Source organism: Dromaius novaehollandiae, chromosome 4 (genome assembly GCF_036370855.1).
Source record: "Dromaius novaehollandiae isolate bDroNov1 chromosome 4, bDroNov1.hap1, whole genome shotgun sequence".
NCBI classification, from domain to species: Eukaryota; Metazoa; Chordata; class Aves; order Casuariiformes; family Dromaiidae; genus Dromaius; species Dromaius novaehollandiae.
Genome location: NC_088101.1, coordinates 25,880,125 through 25,897,362, shown reverse-complemented (window position 1 = coordinate 25,897,362; position 17,238 = coordinate 25,880,125). Strand labels below are relative to the sequence as shown.

General features: G+C 39.0%; 3 protein-coding genes across 4 annotated transcripts in view; 1 reads left to right on the top strand and 2 right to left on the bottom strand.

The window, feature by feature from the left end:
- LOC135328147 (uncharacterized) overlaps positions 1–10,118 on the bottom strand; it is a 51,893-nt gene extending 41,775 nt beyond the window's left edge. The window contains exon 1 of the mRNA XM_064510498.1: positions 9,798–10,118. The gene's annotated coding sequence lies outside the window, so the exon portion shown is untranslated. The remainder of the gene's footprint in view (positions 1–9,797) is intronic.
- On the top strand, positions 3,630–6,800 carry FABP2 (fatty acid binding protein 2). The gene is made up of 4 exons (XM_026096118.2): positions 3,630–3,753; positions 4,470–4,642; positions 5,228–5,335; positions 6,237–6,800. Exons 1-4 carry the CDS (start codon positions 3,687–3,689, stop codon positions 6,285–6,287), a joined length of 399 nt encoding a protein of 132 aa, XP_025951903.2. The 5' UTR covers positions 3,630–3,686; the 3' UTR covers positions 6,288–6,800.
- A 3,234-nt stretch (positions 10,119–13,352) lies between the features above and the next one.
- The window catches only part of USP53 (ubiquitin specific peptidase 53), a 41,670-nt gene continuing 37,784 nt past the window's right edge, over positions 13,353–17,238 (bottom strand). For both annotated transcript variants that reach the window (XM_026096103.2, XM_026096101.2), the window contains exon 16: positions 13,353–17,175. In XM_026096103.2, the coding sequence (XP_025951888.1) occupies positions 16,188–17,175 (988 nt within the window). In that variant the 3' untranslated portion in view covers positions 13,353–16,187. The remainder of the gene's footprint in view (positions 17,176–17,238) is intronic.

The following is a 17,238-nucleotide window of genomic DNA, read 5'->3' as shown; positions in this document are numbered from 1 at the left end:
TCTGAACAGCATCCCAAGGATTCATACCCAGTGAAAGGAAGCACAAGGAAAGGAAAACAGGACAGAAATGGAGCAACAAGCTCCATTTTCAGGACCCAGCTACTTGCTGCTCCCATGGTGAAGGAGTTTGGAGTCGGCTAGTTAGCTACACTTCTGAGAGAGATCAAAGGACCACAATGGGGAAGAGGCAAGCTGTGAGAAGAAAAGTGCACCTGATAAGCAGAGAAGCCCCAGTTAGTTATGACTCTTTACAGAGGACCCTACCCCTTTTTTAATGTTCAGAAAAATTACTGGTTAAGTTTGATTTAGACATTCATGCCTAAGCTGTGGGGCACCACTACTCTGAGTTATTTTTTCAGAGTTAAAGATGATGAAATGGATTTAAACCAAGAAGAACAATCAGTAACATTAATTTTGTTTAAATATATAAATATTATTTTAGACATTTTAACATTTCTCAAGTCAAATCAATCAGCAGGTTCTTGGAGAGAATGCAGAGCTCACCTAAAAAGTAGAAAACTCTCCTGAAATGCTCAAAATAAGTGGTAATTTTCTGCCTATTCATTAGATTTCATATACCTCTGAAATAATGTGAACTAAAGGGCTACTTCCATTATTCAAATAGAGTATTTTCAAAGTAGCTGTCAGGAAAAAAAAAAAAAAAAAAAAAAAACCACACACACAAACAGCATTGGCATTCTTTGCATATGAAAACACTGTACATTATACATATACATACATTACATATATCTTCTTCTACTTATGTAATATTTGAACTGTTGTACAGCCTCACTTTTCTCCTGGATTCAAAAAAATGGTTCAGAAGTTGCACTACACCACTGACAGAACAAACACTTCTGCAAAGACTATGAAGAAAGCAGAGTTGATAATTAACTGCTAATCAACAATAAGTTGCATGAACTATAACCAGATATCAGGTATATTTATTCACGGATACATTGCATACATATAAAATATATGTGGGCAATGATAAGTACAAAGGGTCAAGGGATGCTCCAATGCAATAAAAAAAGGGATAATCAGATTAAAAAAAAAAAAAACAACTCATTTTGCCCATTTCTTAAACTGGCTTAACAGTATAATAGGTATCCATGATTAGCACAGCACTAGACATAAACTATGATGCCTTCTGAGACACTGAGTTCAGATTCAGCACCACGCTAATATAACTACACATCTTCCATCTTACAGTTGGCTGATTTTTATCCAGTTCAGATTACAGGGCAAGTATGCTAGCAGAGATGTATTTCCCTAAGTCAAATATCTTACTTGCACCATATGCTGCTCCAGCTCAGAGTGAGATGAAGTACTTCAATTTTGTCCTGCATACAAGATCATGATTACGGAATTCTAATATTTTAATTATAAAGAAAAGATAATTTTTCCTACCCCAAAATATGCCTACTTCTTTGCAAAGATTATTTTGGAACTTTTATGCAAGTCTAAGTGATTAAAAAAACTGCATGAAAATGTGGGAAGAAACTGCACGTAAAAACTATATAATGAGACCTAGAGGCTGGTGTTATATAGATGTTTTGAGGTACTTCCTTCACCACCTCCACTAAAGAAAGAGTAAGCAGCCTGGAAGCCTTCCATCTGACAGGCTTCTTTATCCTGAAAGAAAAGAACGTAAGAGGCAGAAGAAAAAGGAAATAATATGCATCTAGCACAGGAAGAGTGGTAGACTGCCTCTTCCTAGCCCTAGAGGGTAAAGGCATTTCTCAGACTAAAAGACTGCAGCTTTGAGGGAGGGGAATGACAGTAACTTGGACTTTGGAAGATTGGGAATAAACTGCAGCCTAAAGAGAACATATGTCCACAACCCCAATCCTTGTCGCTCGTGAGTAAAGCTTCCCACAGTGAAAAGGAACTCGGCTGTGGATCCCTGTTCTCTCCCAGCTGCACTAGCTCACAAGGTTAGTGCTCCAACATGTTCAGCGCTGCCCTGTACTGGGGGCTACTACTCTGCCCGCGCAGGAGCTGTTCATCTGGCAAGTGAGATTCTTCATACCCCCCCCTCTTCCCCACACAGTCTAGGCAAAATTCCAAGCTAGAAACAGCCACTGTGTAAGAGCAGATAGCTCACTTCATTTGAAATGGATGAGGGAACATTCATAAAAGCAGCTCCATTGGCAGATCTGACACAACCTCTGGTAGAGAGACAAGCTACTGCAGGGAGAAACTACTTGAACTGGTATAGCTGTGGTTGGAAAATGAGGTGTTCACAACTGCCACTGACTAGTCTGCAACAAATCCCATGTTTCAGGAGACCAAAGGCTCTGGAAAAAAATATTTCCGACACATGGCCTGCTTCTAGCACCCTGTTTTGGCTGAGAGTATGGTGCTTTTCCCCACATCACTTGTAACAATAGGAATCAACACTCTTGACTTTTTTTAAAAAAACAAACAAACAAACAAACAAAAAAAAACACAACAGGTGAGAGATAATTGTCAAGCTATTTTTCTTCTCCGGTCTGTTGGTTGGATTAGTACTGATCACAAAACGAAGCTGACTGAGTGAAAAATCACACTATCCTGGTATTGCTAGCAAAGTTCTAAATTCATAGCTACAGTTCCAGTAAAACCTCATATTCTAGGCTGGAATCCTACATGTAATACATTATGAAAACAAGAGACACTGATAAAATTCATTGGCACAAGCTACGACCTGCACACCAAGCGAAATCCAGTTTGGCATTCAGGATCTGCATTATTTTAAATCTAATAGAGAGCAAAGCTGGTGCCATGCACTTGAACAGGGTAATTATGACCCCAAATTTGGTATGGACAGAAGCTGGCTCAATAGATTAGCTCAGTTTCAAGTAGCATCATTTTGGGGAGAAGAAGGTGTATTCACAAAAGCTAACTGAGGGTAGGCTCTGGCTCTGTATTATTCTTGAAGGAGATGTATCAGGGATCTGTGGAAATCAACCACATCAGATAAATTCACTTAGCTGCACATATTTTTCTGCTGTGGGAACAGGTATATGCACAGCACATTCACCAAGTATGTTATGATCTAGAAAATTTGAAGAAACTGCTTAGAATTTAAACTATTAAAGAGCAGGGATCGATACAGAAGATCATCACAATTTTCAGAGCTCAGCACCAGACAAGAAGCAAGTGAACAGTTCTCTGAAACAACCTGTAGGAACTCAGTAAACCCTCTGTCCTATGCTTATTACTTAGAGCAGAACAGGTTTCTACAACAAATTGTAACAGACAAAGTAGAGGTTTGTGCTTGGTTTGCTGAGTAAATATATATTCTCCAGTAGTATAAAGACTCTCCCAGAGCATGAAGTTCTATACAACACAGAGACAGAAAATGTCAATAAATTTTCTAAGTGTAATTACTGCCTGCACTGGGCAGCTGATTTTTACTACAACTCAAACATAAGATGAATGTATTAGCCATGCTTTAAAAAATAAAATAAAATAAAGAGATTGTCATGATTTGCTGGCAAGAAGGGAGAGATTCAGTGGGCAAGGTGGTTACAACTGGACATTTGATTAAACTACAGTAAACTTTACCTTGAAAAGATCAGCACACCACTTGAGCTTTAGCCAGCCACATCATCCTGCAAACTGCTTTCAAGATAAGCCAGTTCATAAATTCTCTTAGCAAAGCTCTGCTACTTCAGGGAAGTCCTCTTTCAGACAAAAACATGGCATTTAACGGTACTTGGAAAGTAGACAGAAATGAAAACTATGAAAAGTTCATGGAGACAATGGGTAAGCCTTACTTTTCCAATCCCTTCTAAAAGGATAATACCACTGTTACTGATCACAAACTATCTGCCTATGAACCACCTTCTAGCTATCCTGTCAATTGGCTGTCTGATGTTCTGCTCTTGTATAGTGTCCTGTTATTTATTTTCAAAATATTCTGGTTTTCCTCCTCAGGGGAAAAAAAAATAAGCTACTGGGAAAGGTTCTGATTTCCACTATATTATGTTTATCTAAAGTAACTTAACCAACTCCAGTAAAGCTGTTTTGCATTTGCATTTGGTATAAGGCAGAGGGAGGAATCTCTAAGTCTACATTTGTCTGGCAAAGGCTCCAAGAATTTGAATGATAAAATTTAAGCAAAATTCTATAGCAGGAATATTATTTTTGATGACATGATATAAACTGGTTTACAAATTACAAAGAAAGGCAATCACTAACTTTAACTGTCATAGGACACAGGATTCAAGACATTTTAACATCTTGATGCTTACTTTAAACTTGTACAAACTGAGTGTAATAGGGATATAAACCTAACAGTTGGATACTGTTTTGTGTCAAATCTGTGCTGCTGAAAATGGCTTCAAGGAAATGTGAAGAAAAATAAGAATCTGGTCCAAAGTACTGGAATAAGCTCACTTGTCCACACAGAAGCCAGTGAAAAAGACAGAAATACAATGCTCTAAAGTATTTTTCCAATTGATGTTAATTGATTCTTCTAGGTGTTAACATAATGAAAAGGAAGTTAGGAGCCGCTGATAATCTGAAGATCGTTATTCAACAAGACGGAAACAAATTTACTATCAAAGAATCAAGTAACTTCCGTTCCATACAAATTGAATTCACTTTGGGAGTCAATTTTGAGTATAGTCTGGCTGATGGGACTGAACTTACTGTAAGAGACTTTTTCATACGATAATAACTTTATGAATAACAGATTTAAGATTAATGATTTGTCTTTCTAGTTTTTAACATAAATTTAACTTCTAAGGTCTTTTCAGGTCTGAATGCCCAGATATGTTTACAGTTTATATAGAAAAACACAAGTTAGTCTCAACTGTTAATGGAACTATTTTGCAACATGAAGCTCGGGGTTAGATACAGTGCTCAAAAAGCAGATTATCCAGCAACTTCCACGTGCTGAAATCCATGCCATTGCAATCATACTGCTTGTAAGACACGATCTAGAGCAAAGAGTGGGTATTTATAAGAAATTACTTTTTTAGTATTGACATAATTCATTAAAATAAGGTGTACTGAGCACTGAAAATAAAAACTACTAGCTTGACTAACATGTAATTGAATAAGTTGGAAGTAGTTTTATTAAATATTCCATTTTTACAGTGTTTCCCACAATGTCAAAAAAAGCATGATATCATTTCAATCTCTTCCTACTTTTGAACATTGATGCAGTATTTATGTGAAATCAGTGTCATCTTCATTAAAAAAGTTCTGTTTCCCCCCCCCCCCCCAATCATAGGGCTCTTGGAACAAAGAAGGAAATAAACTTGTAGGAACATTTACTAGAAAAGATAATGGAAAAGTACTCATGGCATTCAGAGAAATCATAGGTGATGAACTTGTTCAGGTGAGTTAAGCAATCACTTATGTGCAACTTAAAAGCTATAATGAACTGAAACATTTTCAAAGCTGTTCCAAAAAAAGAAATACTTTCTTCAAATAACCAACCTCTAGTTAAAATTCTCATAGTAATCTATTAAAATTTAAAACTTTAAAATAAAATTGGCAAGACATAATTTTTATGTTTTCCTAGCAATGTGAACTGTATCTTACAAAGGCATTCTGAATTCTGTGAATAGAAGCTATCATACTATACACATGCACATTCTGACTGAAGGCCCTTTTCCAAGTGTCTGCCTTATTAAAGTCTTACACTACCAGTGTACTACATTTAACAGCTGATATAGGCCCTTTTAAGACAAACTTTGGTTTGGGGGTCAGGGGAGGGGGGAGACAAAGGGAGGGAGCTTGAGACAAAAAGCAACTGCTCCACAGCTCTGTGGCAAAGGCAGAGACTGAACTCTAATGTTTTAATATCCTCTCCACTATCTGATCACAAGCTTCTTAAAAAAAAAAAAAAAAAAAAATCCATGGACAGGTGTGAGATTTGGGATACCAAAAACAAAGTCTAACCCCTCAGTCTTTCTTCATAATTTTACTAAAAGCAGTCACATAGGTGAAGCTTGTTAAATAATGGTACTGGGAATATGGCGTTTGAACTTCTTTTTTTTCCCTCAAGCCCCCAAAAGTTTTCCAGTGGTGATAAAAATCTTTGTATGGAGAATTTATGCCTATTGACAATAGGTTCCTTTTCTTAAGTTCCTGTCCTCAGAGCCCTTACTAGTAGTCTATAGGCCCCCACAGGGCCACCTGTCCCAATTAATCAATCATTATTATCTCTCAAGAGAATCTGTGAAATAAATTTTTGTAATAGCAGTTACAGATTTTTTCCCTTAATTTCTTAACAGACCTATCTGTATGAAGGAGTTGAAGCCAAGAGAATCTTCAAAAGAGGCTGAATACTTCATCCAGAACAGGATCAGAAACAAAATCCAACAACAAAAAATTTTTTTTCTACATATCCTCTGTTTTTTTTTTCTCCTTTCACTACCTCACAGCACAAAGTTGTGATTACTTACCCTGATGAAAACATAGGCCAGTTCCTTACATTTAGTCTTTTGCCTTGATGACACAACATCAATTACAATTTGCTGTAAGTACTAAATGGTATTAGTACCAAGCCCTACCTGTCTGAGCACCCTACTATTAAGGGCTGCAGAAACTATTTTCTACAGCTAGAAATGAAGTATTATTTTTGGACTGATTCTCAAATGGCAACTTGGTTGCCTTACCATAATACTTACGTTGATAAAAGGTTTCTCTGTGTGTTGCATATTGCATATTTTGTAATAAGGACTGTAAAATCTAAAAGAACCCTGAAAACACCCAAGTGTCTAAGATTACTATATGTACAGAACATGAATAAAAATATTGAAGGTATCTTAAAAAGATAAAGAATGACTTTAGACTAAGCTGACTTCAAATACTGGTGTTTCTCACAAGCGATAAATATCCATAATGTTCTGCTCACGTTGTCCAGTCTACATGTTGATTTTAGTTCAGCCTCACCTTCCCTGAGCCACATCATTTCCTAAGGGTTGAGGTAATAATAACTCATCTTTTGAGGGTCTGCATTAGTTTAGACCTGCTGTGTCCCTGTAATCACGCCTCATGGTGGTAATCCAGCCCTGTCCCTATGTCTACAGGGCAGCCTACTTCCCAGCCCTGCATCCTTTCTGATACATGCATGGAACATACTTGTACACTGCAAGAACGCTTGTTCTTCAGTAAATATTCCCTGAAACTCTTTTCTTGGCTTCTGAAAATTTTACACCCATGCTTCTACTGTCATAGTTAGGAAAAAAAACCCTGATTCATATAAGAGCTTTGCTGAAAGGTCAAAAATACTGTGTGGACCTGAGGACAGCCTTGAGGTTTAACCCAAAATACGAATGCAGCCTTATCTGTAATGTCTTACAGCACTTCATCACAGAATTCCCTGATGACAGTGCATGGCTAGATAATATCCTGCCATGTGCTTATTCATATGCTACTAGATCCCAATTTCAAATATCTTTTCTGAACAGGCACATTTAAACTATGACTTTAATGGCTTTTAAACTACCTCACAAAATTTATTCTGCTTTTTCCTTGGCTCTCTTTGACTATCTTTTTCCCGGGCATAAAGGAAGAAAAAAGAAAAACAAAAAATTTTTTTCTTCCGTTATTTCTATACTTCTCTAGCCTATACTTTTATTGTCTTCAGAGTCTCACAGCTCCCTCTACTGGTAAAATGCTCTCGTGAATCAAGAATGTTCAAATTAGGATTAGCACATATCACCCTTCATTATAAATTGTTTTTTCCCCCGGTTGCATACAATCTCCTGTGTAGATATTTTACACAGTCTTCTTTCAGTGGACAGATATACCACATCACAAAGAAGAAAAGATTATGTTAAACAGTACTTCACTCCAGTAAAGAGATGTAAAATGGAAAAACAAACTATGAAAGAAACAAAAAAAATCCTAAATCTCAAACTAAAATACTACAAAATTCTGTGCATCTCTAGGTTATTTTCTTTAGATACTAAAGCCTTTAAAGATGAACACAAATAACAACAGCTTGCAATAAGCTCCATGAGAGCTTCTTTCCCTAAGGCTATGTGCATACAACAAGTAGACTAAAGTGTAAAACAGAGGCCCTAACCATTAAATTTCCATTACAGAGTTTTACCTTCATTATCAGCTGTATGTCATTATTGCTTCTAAACTGTAGAGAGATATATTAATAATTACATCTCAAAGGTTTCAAAAAAATTGGAGGAAGCCATTTTATTTCCTCAGTGACTTTACTGGCTGGAAGGAAAGCTGTACTGTGTTTCTGAATGTGTTCTCTATTTCTTCCCGGAGTATGCTGACTGTAACAGACTCGCACCCTTCTGGTTCAGAAAGCCAAACTCTACCCCATGCCTTGTATCAATACACTTATCTCTACCACACCTGCAGCATAACATACATTGTTTCACGGTTATTTTGATCTAGATTACTGGATCTGTTCAACTGATTGGCTGTGATAGGAAGGCATAATTAATAGGATTTTCTTCTGTCAAATACTTGAGAAATTATTCTAATAAATTTTGGATTGCATACAAGACAATGAACTGAAAAGTAATGTGATATAAAAAAATCCAAAGATATGACCTGGAAAATATTTAACCACTGCAAATATTGCAGACAGACATGGTCAGCAGCTGTTTCAAAGACACTTGAAAAACGAGAAAAAAATCTTTAAAGACTCAGTCTCTAGTATTTGGGCTAGAATCATCCATAAGTGTTGGGGGGAAGGGTACAACTCTGGTAGTGGAAAGCTTTGACAAATGAACCGGTAGGATCATTATATTAAAAGGTGAATGAGATAGTCTAGTAAATTCAACAAAGAGACTTCTTTTTCCTGTTGTTTTCAAAATTACATTACTTTGCAATGTAAGAGGAAATAGTTTACCTCGAGAAAACTGCAATCCACAGCTCCCTTTCCTTAGATGAGATCATTAAAAGAAATATATTTGGGTGTAAGGGGGGGGAAATATTAATAACATTATTATTCCTCAAAAACTGTAATGTAAATTAAACTTCCTACTTACTTGTAATGATACTATTGACTGAAGGAAAATAATTATCCTTAAACGCATGCTTACGTGATGCTAAACTCTGATCAGATACTTCTTACCGGCTATCTACAGAAGTACCACTTTGTCTCCTAATATGATGACACAAAGTGCTAATAGCTACAATGAGGAACCCTTTATTTAGGACACAAAAATAATTACGCTCCTTTGAACGCTGACTGAGCTGGCTGGACTAAGCACGCCACACCTATCTAGGCAAGGGTAGTATGTCTGAACTACAAAATCAGGCTATGCAACTTAACTTCTGTTAGCTCATCGGCTGAACCCCAGTTATAAATAAAGCTCACAGCTTACACGAATTACTCTGTGGCTCTCTGGCATGTAGAAGCTCCATTAAGCTTTCAAGCATAAAGTACAGCTTAAAAATATTTTAAGATTCCTAAATATCTTTGCACAAACATTTCCTAGATGTTACTTCAGTTTTCTCAAGGGGATCATTTGCTCTCCAAGAAGCTGCATCAGAAAAAAAATCTTTGTAAACGTTTATTTCCTCAGAAATCATACAGTTTCTTAACAAGGCCAACCTGATATAAAAGGACTCACGAGCTGCCTTTCCACACATCCTTGTCTCACCTGGCCAAGTGCCCAAGCAGCGACAGGGAGCACTGGTGCCCAAGTACTACCACAGTAACACTATGGTATGAGTCACCAGCTCAGACAGGCTCACATGGTCTCCAGAAGCTTCGGCTTCCTCTCAACACTAGCAGTGGAAGCAGAGGCCCTTGCCTGGGTCCGCAGGGCTCATCTTTACCACACGTTAGCCAAGCTCTGCCACGAAACTACCTGGGCCTGTCCTCGCCACCAGCTCCTCAGTGCACGGCCCGCCTACACGACACAAAGCACGCTCCTTCGTGGCGGGAACGCCGCCCTCTGCCACAGGCAACGAGGCCGCTCGCCCGACGCGGGCTTTTGGGCGAGGCTCATGAAGAGAGCCCAAACCGCCACCATCCCAGGCAATAGCGACACAGTCACCGCCGCGGCAGCCACCCACGTGAGCAGCCGTGCCAGCAGCGCCGCCGGCTGGGCGACAGGGAGGCAGCGCCGCGGCGCGCGCGCGCGCACCAACGGTCACCAACGGCCGTCCGCGGGGCGGGGCATCACGTGAGGCGCGTGGGCCGCGGGTGCGTTTGCGCAAGGGCGCGGGGAGCAGTACGTGCGCTCCGCTCTCATTGGCTGCTGGCGAGCACGGTCGGGCGGCGCCTGTAGGGCTCCACTCCCCACCGGCAGGGAACATGGAGGCGGTGGCGCGGCGGCAGGAGGAGCTGCAGCAGGAGGGCGCGGCGGCGGGCGGTAGCCGGTCGCTGTCGGGGCAGTCGTACTGGCTGGACCTGTGGCTCTTTGTCCTCTTCGACCTGGCGCTGTTGGTGTTCACCTACCTGCTGCCCTGAGGGTGCGGGCGCAGGTCGGCGGCGGGCTGCGCTCCGCGGCGGGGCCGGGGCTTGGTGCTGGGGCGGGCGAGCAGAGGGGCCGGCGGCGGGGCGGTGCTGCTGCGCTTGGGGCATCGGCAGGCTGGGCGAGAAAGGCAGCGGCCACTGGCGAGGGAAATCAGCGGAGCCCCGCGGGGGGGCTGGGCCGGGCCGCGGCGGTTGCGGTCGCTGCCCCCGAGTCGTTCACGGGCGCCCGTGCGGGCAAGCTTGGGGGAGGGGAAAAGGCTGCCGCCTCCCACAGAGGCCTGGAGTAGACCCTGTGGTTCCCCTTGCCTGACGCGGCCCCGCAGTGCGGGCTCGGAAAGGCCTGGCGTGACCGCGGCCGGGGGGCTGCGATGTCGGGGGGCAGGAGCAGGTGCTCTAGATCTGGCGTTAGTTCCAGCTGCTTTAAAACAACTTTCATGGCTCCATCCAAGCAACTCGGACTTGACAGTCCTTAAAACCATCTGGTTTCCAGTCTGCTGTTAGCCCTTACTATGCAGGAAGAGCAACAGTAATAAAGTGTTCACGATAATAAAACCTTGAAGCATTTCAAGCAGATGCGTGTGTGTGCCAAAGACCTCTAAAGAAATTTAAAGCTAATTCCAGATAGCTAACAACCTGTGGGTGTGGGGTTTTTTTTAAGAAAACTTACAGTAACCACTCTTAGATCTGAGCTTATGCTTGATATTTCTTTGCTGTTTGTTATATCTTCCAGAGGCCTGTATACCACTGTGAGAGTAACCAGACTTTTTGTTCTTTATAGAGCCACTGCCTAGTCACCATGATGCACCTTATGAGAAAAAGTGGAAGAGGAGGACCGTTTGTGCAGTATGAACAACTGGGACCTTGACTTAACTTGTATCTGAATGCAAAAGATTATATATACATATTTACATATGTGCTAATCACAATGTATCCCCTGGACGTATCACAAGTGGTATTCTTTAGGCTTTTGGGGTTGTCTGTATTCTGTTTTTTTCACAGTACTGTAAACTGTGCCTTAAGGTAACGTAGGACAGCTTGACTGTGCTTTTGCAATGAGTGCCCAAAGATTTGTTAAGTGTAAATGGAAATATATATTATTTGAATAAAATTAACTGAAAGGACAGACTGTAGAATGGCTGAAAGTAAAACAAACAAAAAAAACCCAACACCACAGCTCTCATGTAGATTGAAGTTGTACCTTGGACCCTTTTCTCTGTAGCCCAAACTTACTCCTTACTGCTTTACCTTCAAGAAGTTAATTGAGATTCTGATGCTACCCCTGGGCCTTTCTTTCTCTCTTTTTATAGCAGAGTGCATGAGCACAGAATGCTTCAGCAGGTACCATGCCTTTTGGAATATGCCAACATTTCACAGTAGTAGCCCACTGTCCTCAGATATCTTAGTGATTTAGATAGAGCAAGTTCTGATTTCCCTGCTATAAACAGTGAAGGAGTGCACTTACAAGAAGAGCCTTCTTCTGTAAAGTGACAGGCTCCAAGTACTTCTTCCATCTATCTTGCACAGGTGACTAGAAGTAGACAGTGCTAGGCTTCAGCTTCCAGATGCCCTTTCAAAATTGATATCCTTGTCCTTATAATGATAAGGAGATATGAGACTTCCAGAACAATGTTGAATAAAGGAATATCTTACATTCTAGGGAAAAAAAGCAGCTTACTCCAGGTCCTTACTTAGCTGAGGACAGTCTTCCCCAAAAACTTTATCAGGTAAAAGCAAGCTATGGATGAAGGCAGTTCACTTGTCTTCAATATTTTTTCCCTTGTGACTTGCTCTCCAACCCTGAGAAGGACAATGCATATGGCTTTCAGGAATAAATAACAAAATATAACTGGATGCCAGAGACTTTGAAGCAGTAGGGCATTTCAGTTTCCTCTAACACGTTACATGAAACCTCTTTAACTTGGAAACAGCCTTTTTCAGGATGCAAAAGTGGGCATGCTTTATTATAGAGAGCTTTTATTCTCTTTTTCTTTCATTGTTAAAAAGAAAAGCACTGTTAGTTGAAGAGTTCTGTTTTCATATTTCTGAACACACAGCTCTGATAACAAGTTTAAGCCTTTTCTAAGAACTTAGATGCCTTGATCTGCTAGTACTTAGGATCAGGACCACTGGGTCATATGAAAAAGGAGTTAGGAACACTGATGAAACCACTAATGCATAGTCCTAAAAAAGTTAAGCTGTGATTGATCACATTCTCACATTTAGAAAAACAGTTTTTCAAATGAAGTCATTAAAAAAAGTAGTACAAATTGCTCATATTTCTGACTGTCACTCATACATAGTTCTGTTTTTTCCCCTCACCAAAAGTTTTCATAGTGTAATCTCAAGGGAACAACATATTAGGAAGGCACTATAATATTGCTCCATTTCTGCTTTGTAAAGATGACAGCTAGGAATACATCTTAGCTGAATAGCCTTTGGAAAGCTAAAAGAAATTTCTCCAGAGAAGATTCAGGCTCATTCAGCCAGGTCTGACATAGAAGGTTTTACAGGTATCAGAGAATTTAAAGCTAACAAAAGCCAGACTTCTGAGGCACTGAGCTCAAGCTATTTCATATACTCCTGGAGCACCTGAACATGTATAGCCAGGCAAATTTCACTTATCCCTATCAGAACAAAGCTGCTAAGTCAGAAAGACAACCAGTATAACTAATGAAGCAGTTGTCACAAAGTCTGAGGGATTATGGTATTGAAATTGCTTTATGCATTTCATAGCTACTTTAAGTTACTTTAGCTTTCTATTAGTTTTATAAGCAAATACTTCAGAAAATGAATTTTACTGTTCAAATAAGATAACTGGGCACTGTCTCTTCAAAAGTTTCAATCATTACTAGCACTATTATCTGTCAGCGTGTCAAAACATAATTCTAGAAATCCAGGATTGTTTAGAAAAATGTAAGGGTACAAAGAAAGCACAAAAGACAAAGATATTTTAAATTTTATCTGATAGTTTGAACAAGCAGAACTTTGCAAGAAAATAATTCTAAAGACTGAAAAATATATTAATTACAAGACTTGTTAAATGCATTTACTGTTACAAAAATTGTCTAGGCTCTTATACAAATCTATAGCCAGAAGGGGACATTTATAAAAAAAATAAATAGGCACCCTAGGTAAGTCAAAACAAGTTATCACATATTTGTTAGCAAATATTACATACATACATGGAGTGCAGAGTTAAATATAAAAACAAAGGTATCTCAAATAGCTGTCTATGTACTATTATAATTAAATACCTGGTAAACACAGGTCACATAAAAAGTTGTCTAGCAAGATTTGTTTCAAGCAAAGCAAGGAGGCTGAAGTACATCTGAATTACTGCAGCTGCTTTAAAAATCAGAAAGTTCACCAGTTGTGCTTACTGGAAACCAGAATCATTGGTATCAGTAATAGGCATTCATATTGCTCATTGTACAGAAGTATTAACATTGCTATACATGTTTAAAAATAACTTCTAACATCATCATTCACAGTTGTTGCTGTGCTGTTTATACATAAAAATACTGTCATTTCAAATACAGGATTTTTGCAAACATTTTACAAATTATACATTATTTACAAATTCCAATATTAATCTTCATTTTTACACAAGTATTAGAAGATAGCTTTACTTAACTGGCTATGTATATTACGTAACATTGTTGTGGATAAGTTAGAAAAGTTTTTCTTTTTTTTTTTTTTTAAATAAGTTTTCAAATCTCTTCCAAAAATATTTAGGAATCTTCCAAATTCTTACATATTCAAGATTCGTTTTGTCTATTCAGTTGAGTTTCTTGTGAAAGGATAATTTTCTTAAGTTGCCATTTACTAGCAAACATATCGAAATATGCAGAATTATTTGCAATACAAATTCCAGACATTTTTAAGTGCTACAAGAAATTCTGAGCAAGAAGATAGAAATAAGTGGATTAATCTGAGATACCTGGTTTGTTGCATATATCATGTTCCAGTTCTGCTAGTGGTTGTTAAAAAAAATTGATCTTAACACAAAGTAACCAAAACTACTGTTTAAATGTATACCTTGGATAATCACACTAAAACAGGTGTCAACATTTGGTTGAAGCACTAGAACTCTCATAAGGTACATAAATATATGAAAGCCTTTCTGACAGTGCAAGCGTAAGCAAGAGTGTTTATCGTGCATATTTAACCTTCTTGCATTAGTTTCATAACTAAAAGGCATTTACGTATAGATGTAATCAGCACCACCCAAATTTTAAGTTAACACTATAATATTAATAATGGCAAAATTCAGCCTTTTCAGATAGTGTCAGGGTTTGCTAACATGACTTCTAAAGTGTACGTTATTCAACGGGATGATAGACTGGAACAGAATTCTAAGCCTCTATATGTCTCTGATACCAAAGACATGATGGGTCATTTCAAACACTCGCAGCTGCCATGAGGGTGAAATCCTGTTTCCCCTTCTTTCTCTCTCCCCCCACTGGGCCACATGCTAGGCCTAAGCAATCACTAGATATTTCTGTGAAGTGATTTAACTTACTAACCACATAAAAGCCAGATAATCTTCTTCCTTATCAGTGAAATGAATCAGGTTTGCAAAAGGCATGGTAAATGCCTGAGCTGCCAAAATTGCAGGGCAGAGTGCTAGAGCAGAGAGAGGAACCTCTCCTTCTCATGCCACCTTAGACACTGCAGTCTGAACAGCTGCCAGTTCAGCCTGATCTAGTAAGATGCTGTTTACCATTTGTAGAACTGCTCTGAAGAGGAAAAAGGTTTATTTCAGTAAAATCAGAATGTCTGATCCCTTAAACTTAGCTCAAAATGTCAAGCTGAAAAAAAGATAGGAAGTTTAATAAATAGCGACATTGACTTTGCATGCAACTTGAGAATCAGTCTGAACTAAACATGAATAGTAACTAGATACTTAAGACCTTACAAAATGCATCTTTGACAGTTGCATGATACTTCCATATTTTAAAATTAGCATCCTATTCTACCACATCAATTTGTGGTTAAATTGAATTTTAGTAAGTTAAAGTAGATATAGGGTGAACAAATCTGATAAATGTATTAGTTTAAAAATGTGTAAAAACACAGGTGTATTAACAGGATAGTCTACTACTGTGGTTTATTTGAATTCCCTTTAAAATCTTACCTAACACTTGCAAACCAGAACAGTTCTAAAAGAATTATCATTAAGGCTTTTTAAATACCAAGTTATAAATTCTCTGGGTAAACTAGTATTAAAGACACTTAAAGATTTGTGAGAGCACAGACTCTCACAGAAGTCAGTTGAAAAAAAAACAAGTAACAGCTCCTGTTATCTACCAGGAAAAATACTGCTCTGTTATAACTATATTTACTGCATTATATGTGGTAGTATGCTTATCCTTTTTGTTAGTCTAAGCATTTGCAGGTTATGTTTAGTGTCCACAGTCTGATGGAACACTCTTTAAACTGCAACTATTTAAATCCTCTTTAAAAATTAGTCACATTAGTTAATCCCAATGCTACAAGATACATACACCCAAAGGGACCATTTACAATATAAATCGTAAAAGACAAAGCCAAATAATGGAGGTAAACATTAAGGCAACGAGAGTAACAAATCAAAGAACCAGAAGCTTAGCACCTCTTCTCCTCTGTTCACCTCTACTTGCATATTCACTGAAACAGTCATAACTCCTAAGTAGGTACCCAGTTGCCTGTACCTTGCTTATCACACAAGCAGATTCAAGGTTCCTGTCCATATATAGACTATATGAAATGCAACAGTCAGATCCAGATTGTTTTTAATCTATCTACTGCAGTGTATGCCTTCTACATTTGCCTTGTATCTTTGCTCAGATGTGGGATGACTGGGCCCAAGAGTAGCGTGGTAGGTAGCACTCAGTTCTGCTCCAGTTGATGGTGGATGCTTTTCTTTGTGAAAGCCTCCACTGTCTGTAAAATACAGCTTGGGTCGCTGATGATATTTCATCCTATATGTGTCAGTCATACAACTATCTACTGAAAAGTAAGTCGTTAGAGATACACTATCATTTGCATCTGCATAGCTAGCACTTGGTCCTGCATGACAAGATCCTTTCCTTAGGAAGTTTTCAGACACAGTCCAGAAGTCATTAACTGATAAACTGGGTGGGGAATCTGATTTATGAACAAACAGCTCATTCCCTTGAAACGGTTCTTTAAGCCTTTGTTCGTTTGTAAATACATTTGCTTCTGATGCAGATTTTAAAGGTGTAGTACCTGTTTGCCTTCCAAGATTATTTTGCAGGACTTCTGTCAATTTTATATCTGCTGCTGAGTTATTTTCTGATCCTGGCGAAATATTCAGAGCATATTTCTTTGGAGGTAAAGGGGGAGGAAGATTCTGGTAAACCGCTTCAGGCGCCCAATGTGCATCTACCCTTCGGAGCAGGTGCCCAGCGTGCTCACCAGGAGGGGGCAGCACCGCAGGCAGGTCCGACAGGTTCTGGAGCACCAAAGGCGACAAGCCCAGCTTTGGGCCAAAAGTTCTTGCAGGGTGAGGTTGCAGCTGAGAAGAGTAGTGGAAGTCATTGTTGATCGGCCTCCTTCCACAGATGTTTTCTGTGTAAAGATGGGGTACACTATCAGCACAATATACTGACACATTCATCTTCTCAAACTTGTCTGGATTAAGCCACTCTGAAGAATTTTGTTCGTTTCCCTTGTTCCTACTTTCTGTCTTAACGTGGTCTTTAAGAACTGGCTGTAGAGTTGATGATGGCAAAAGTTTCCTATTAGTCTCAGGCCTTTCAGCTCTAAAATACAAAAGCACATAGTTATTGAGGTAAGCAGATGTAAAACTACTAAAAAAAATTAAA

Excerpts from the sequence above, each read along its gene's own strand:
- FABP2 (XM_026096118.2), top strand. The coding sequence starts at position 3,687 with ATGGCATTTAACGGTACTTGGAAAGTAGACAGAAATGAAAACTATGAA. Across the intron at positions 4,643-5,227 it reads CTGATGGGACTGAACTTACT|GGCTCTTGGAACAAAGAAGG; the intron begins GTAAGAGACTTT and ends CCCCAATCATAG. Across the intron at positions 5,336-6,236 it reads TAGGTGATGAACTTGTTCAG|ACCTATCTGTATGAAGGAGT; the intron begins GTGAGTTAAGCA and ends ATTTCTTAACAG.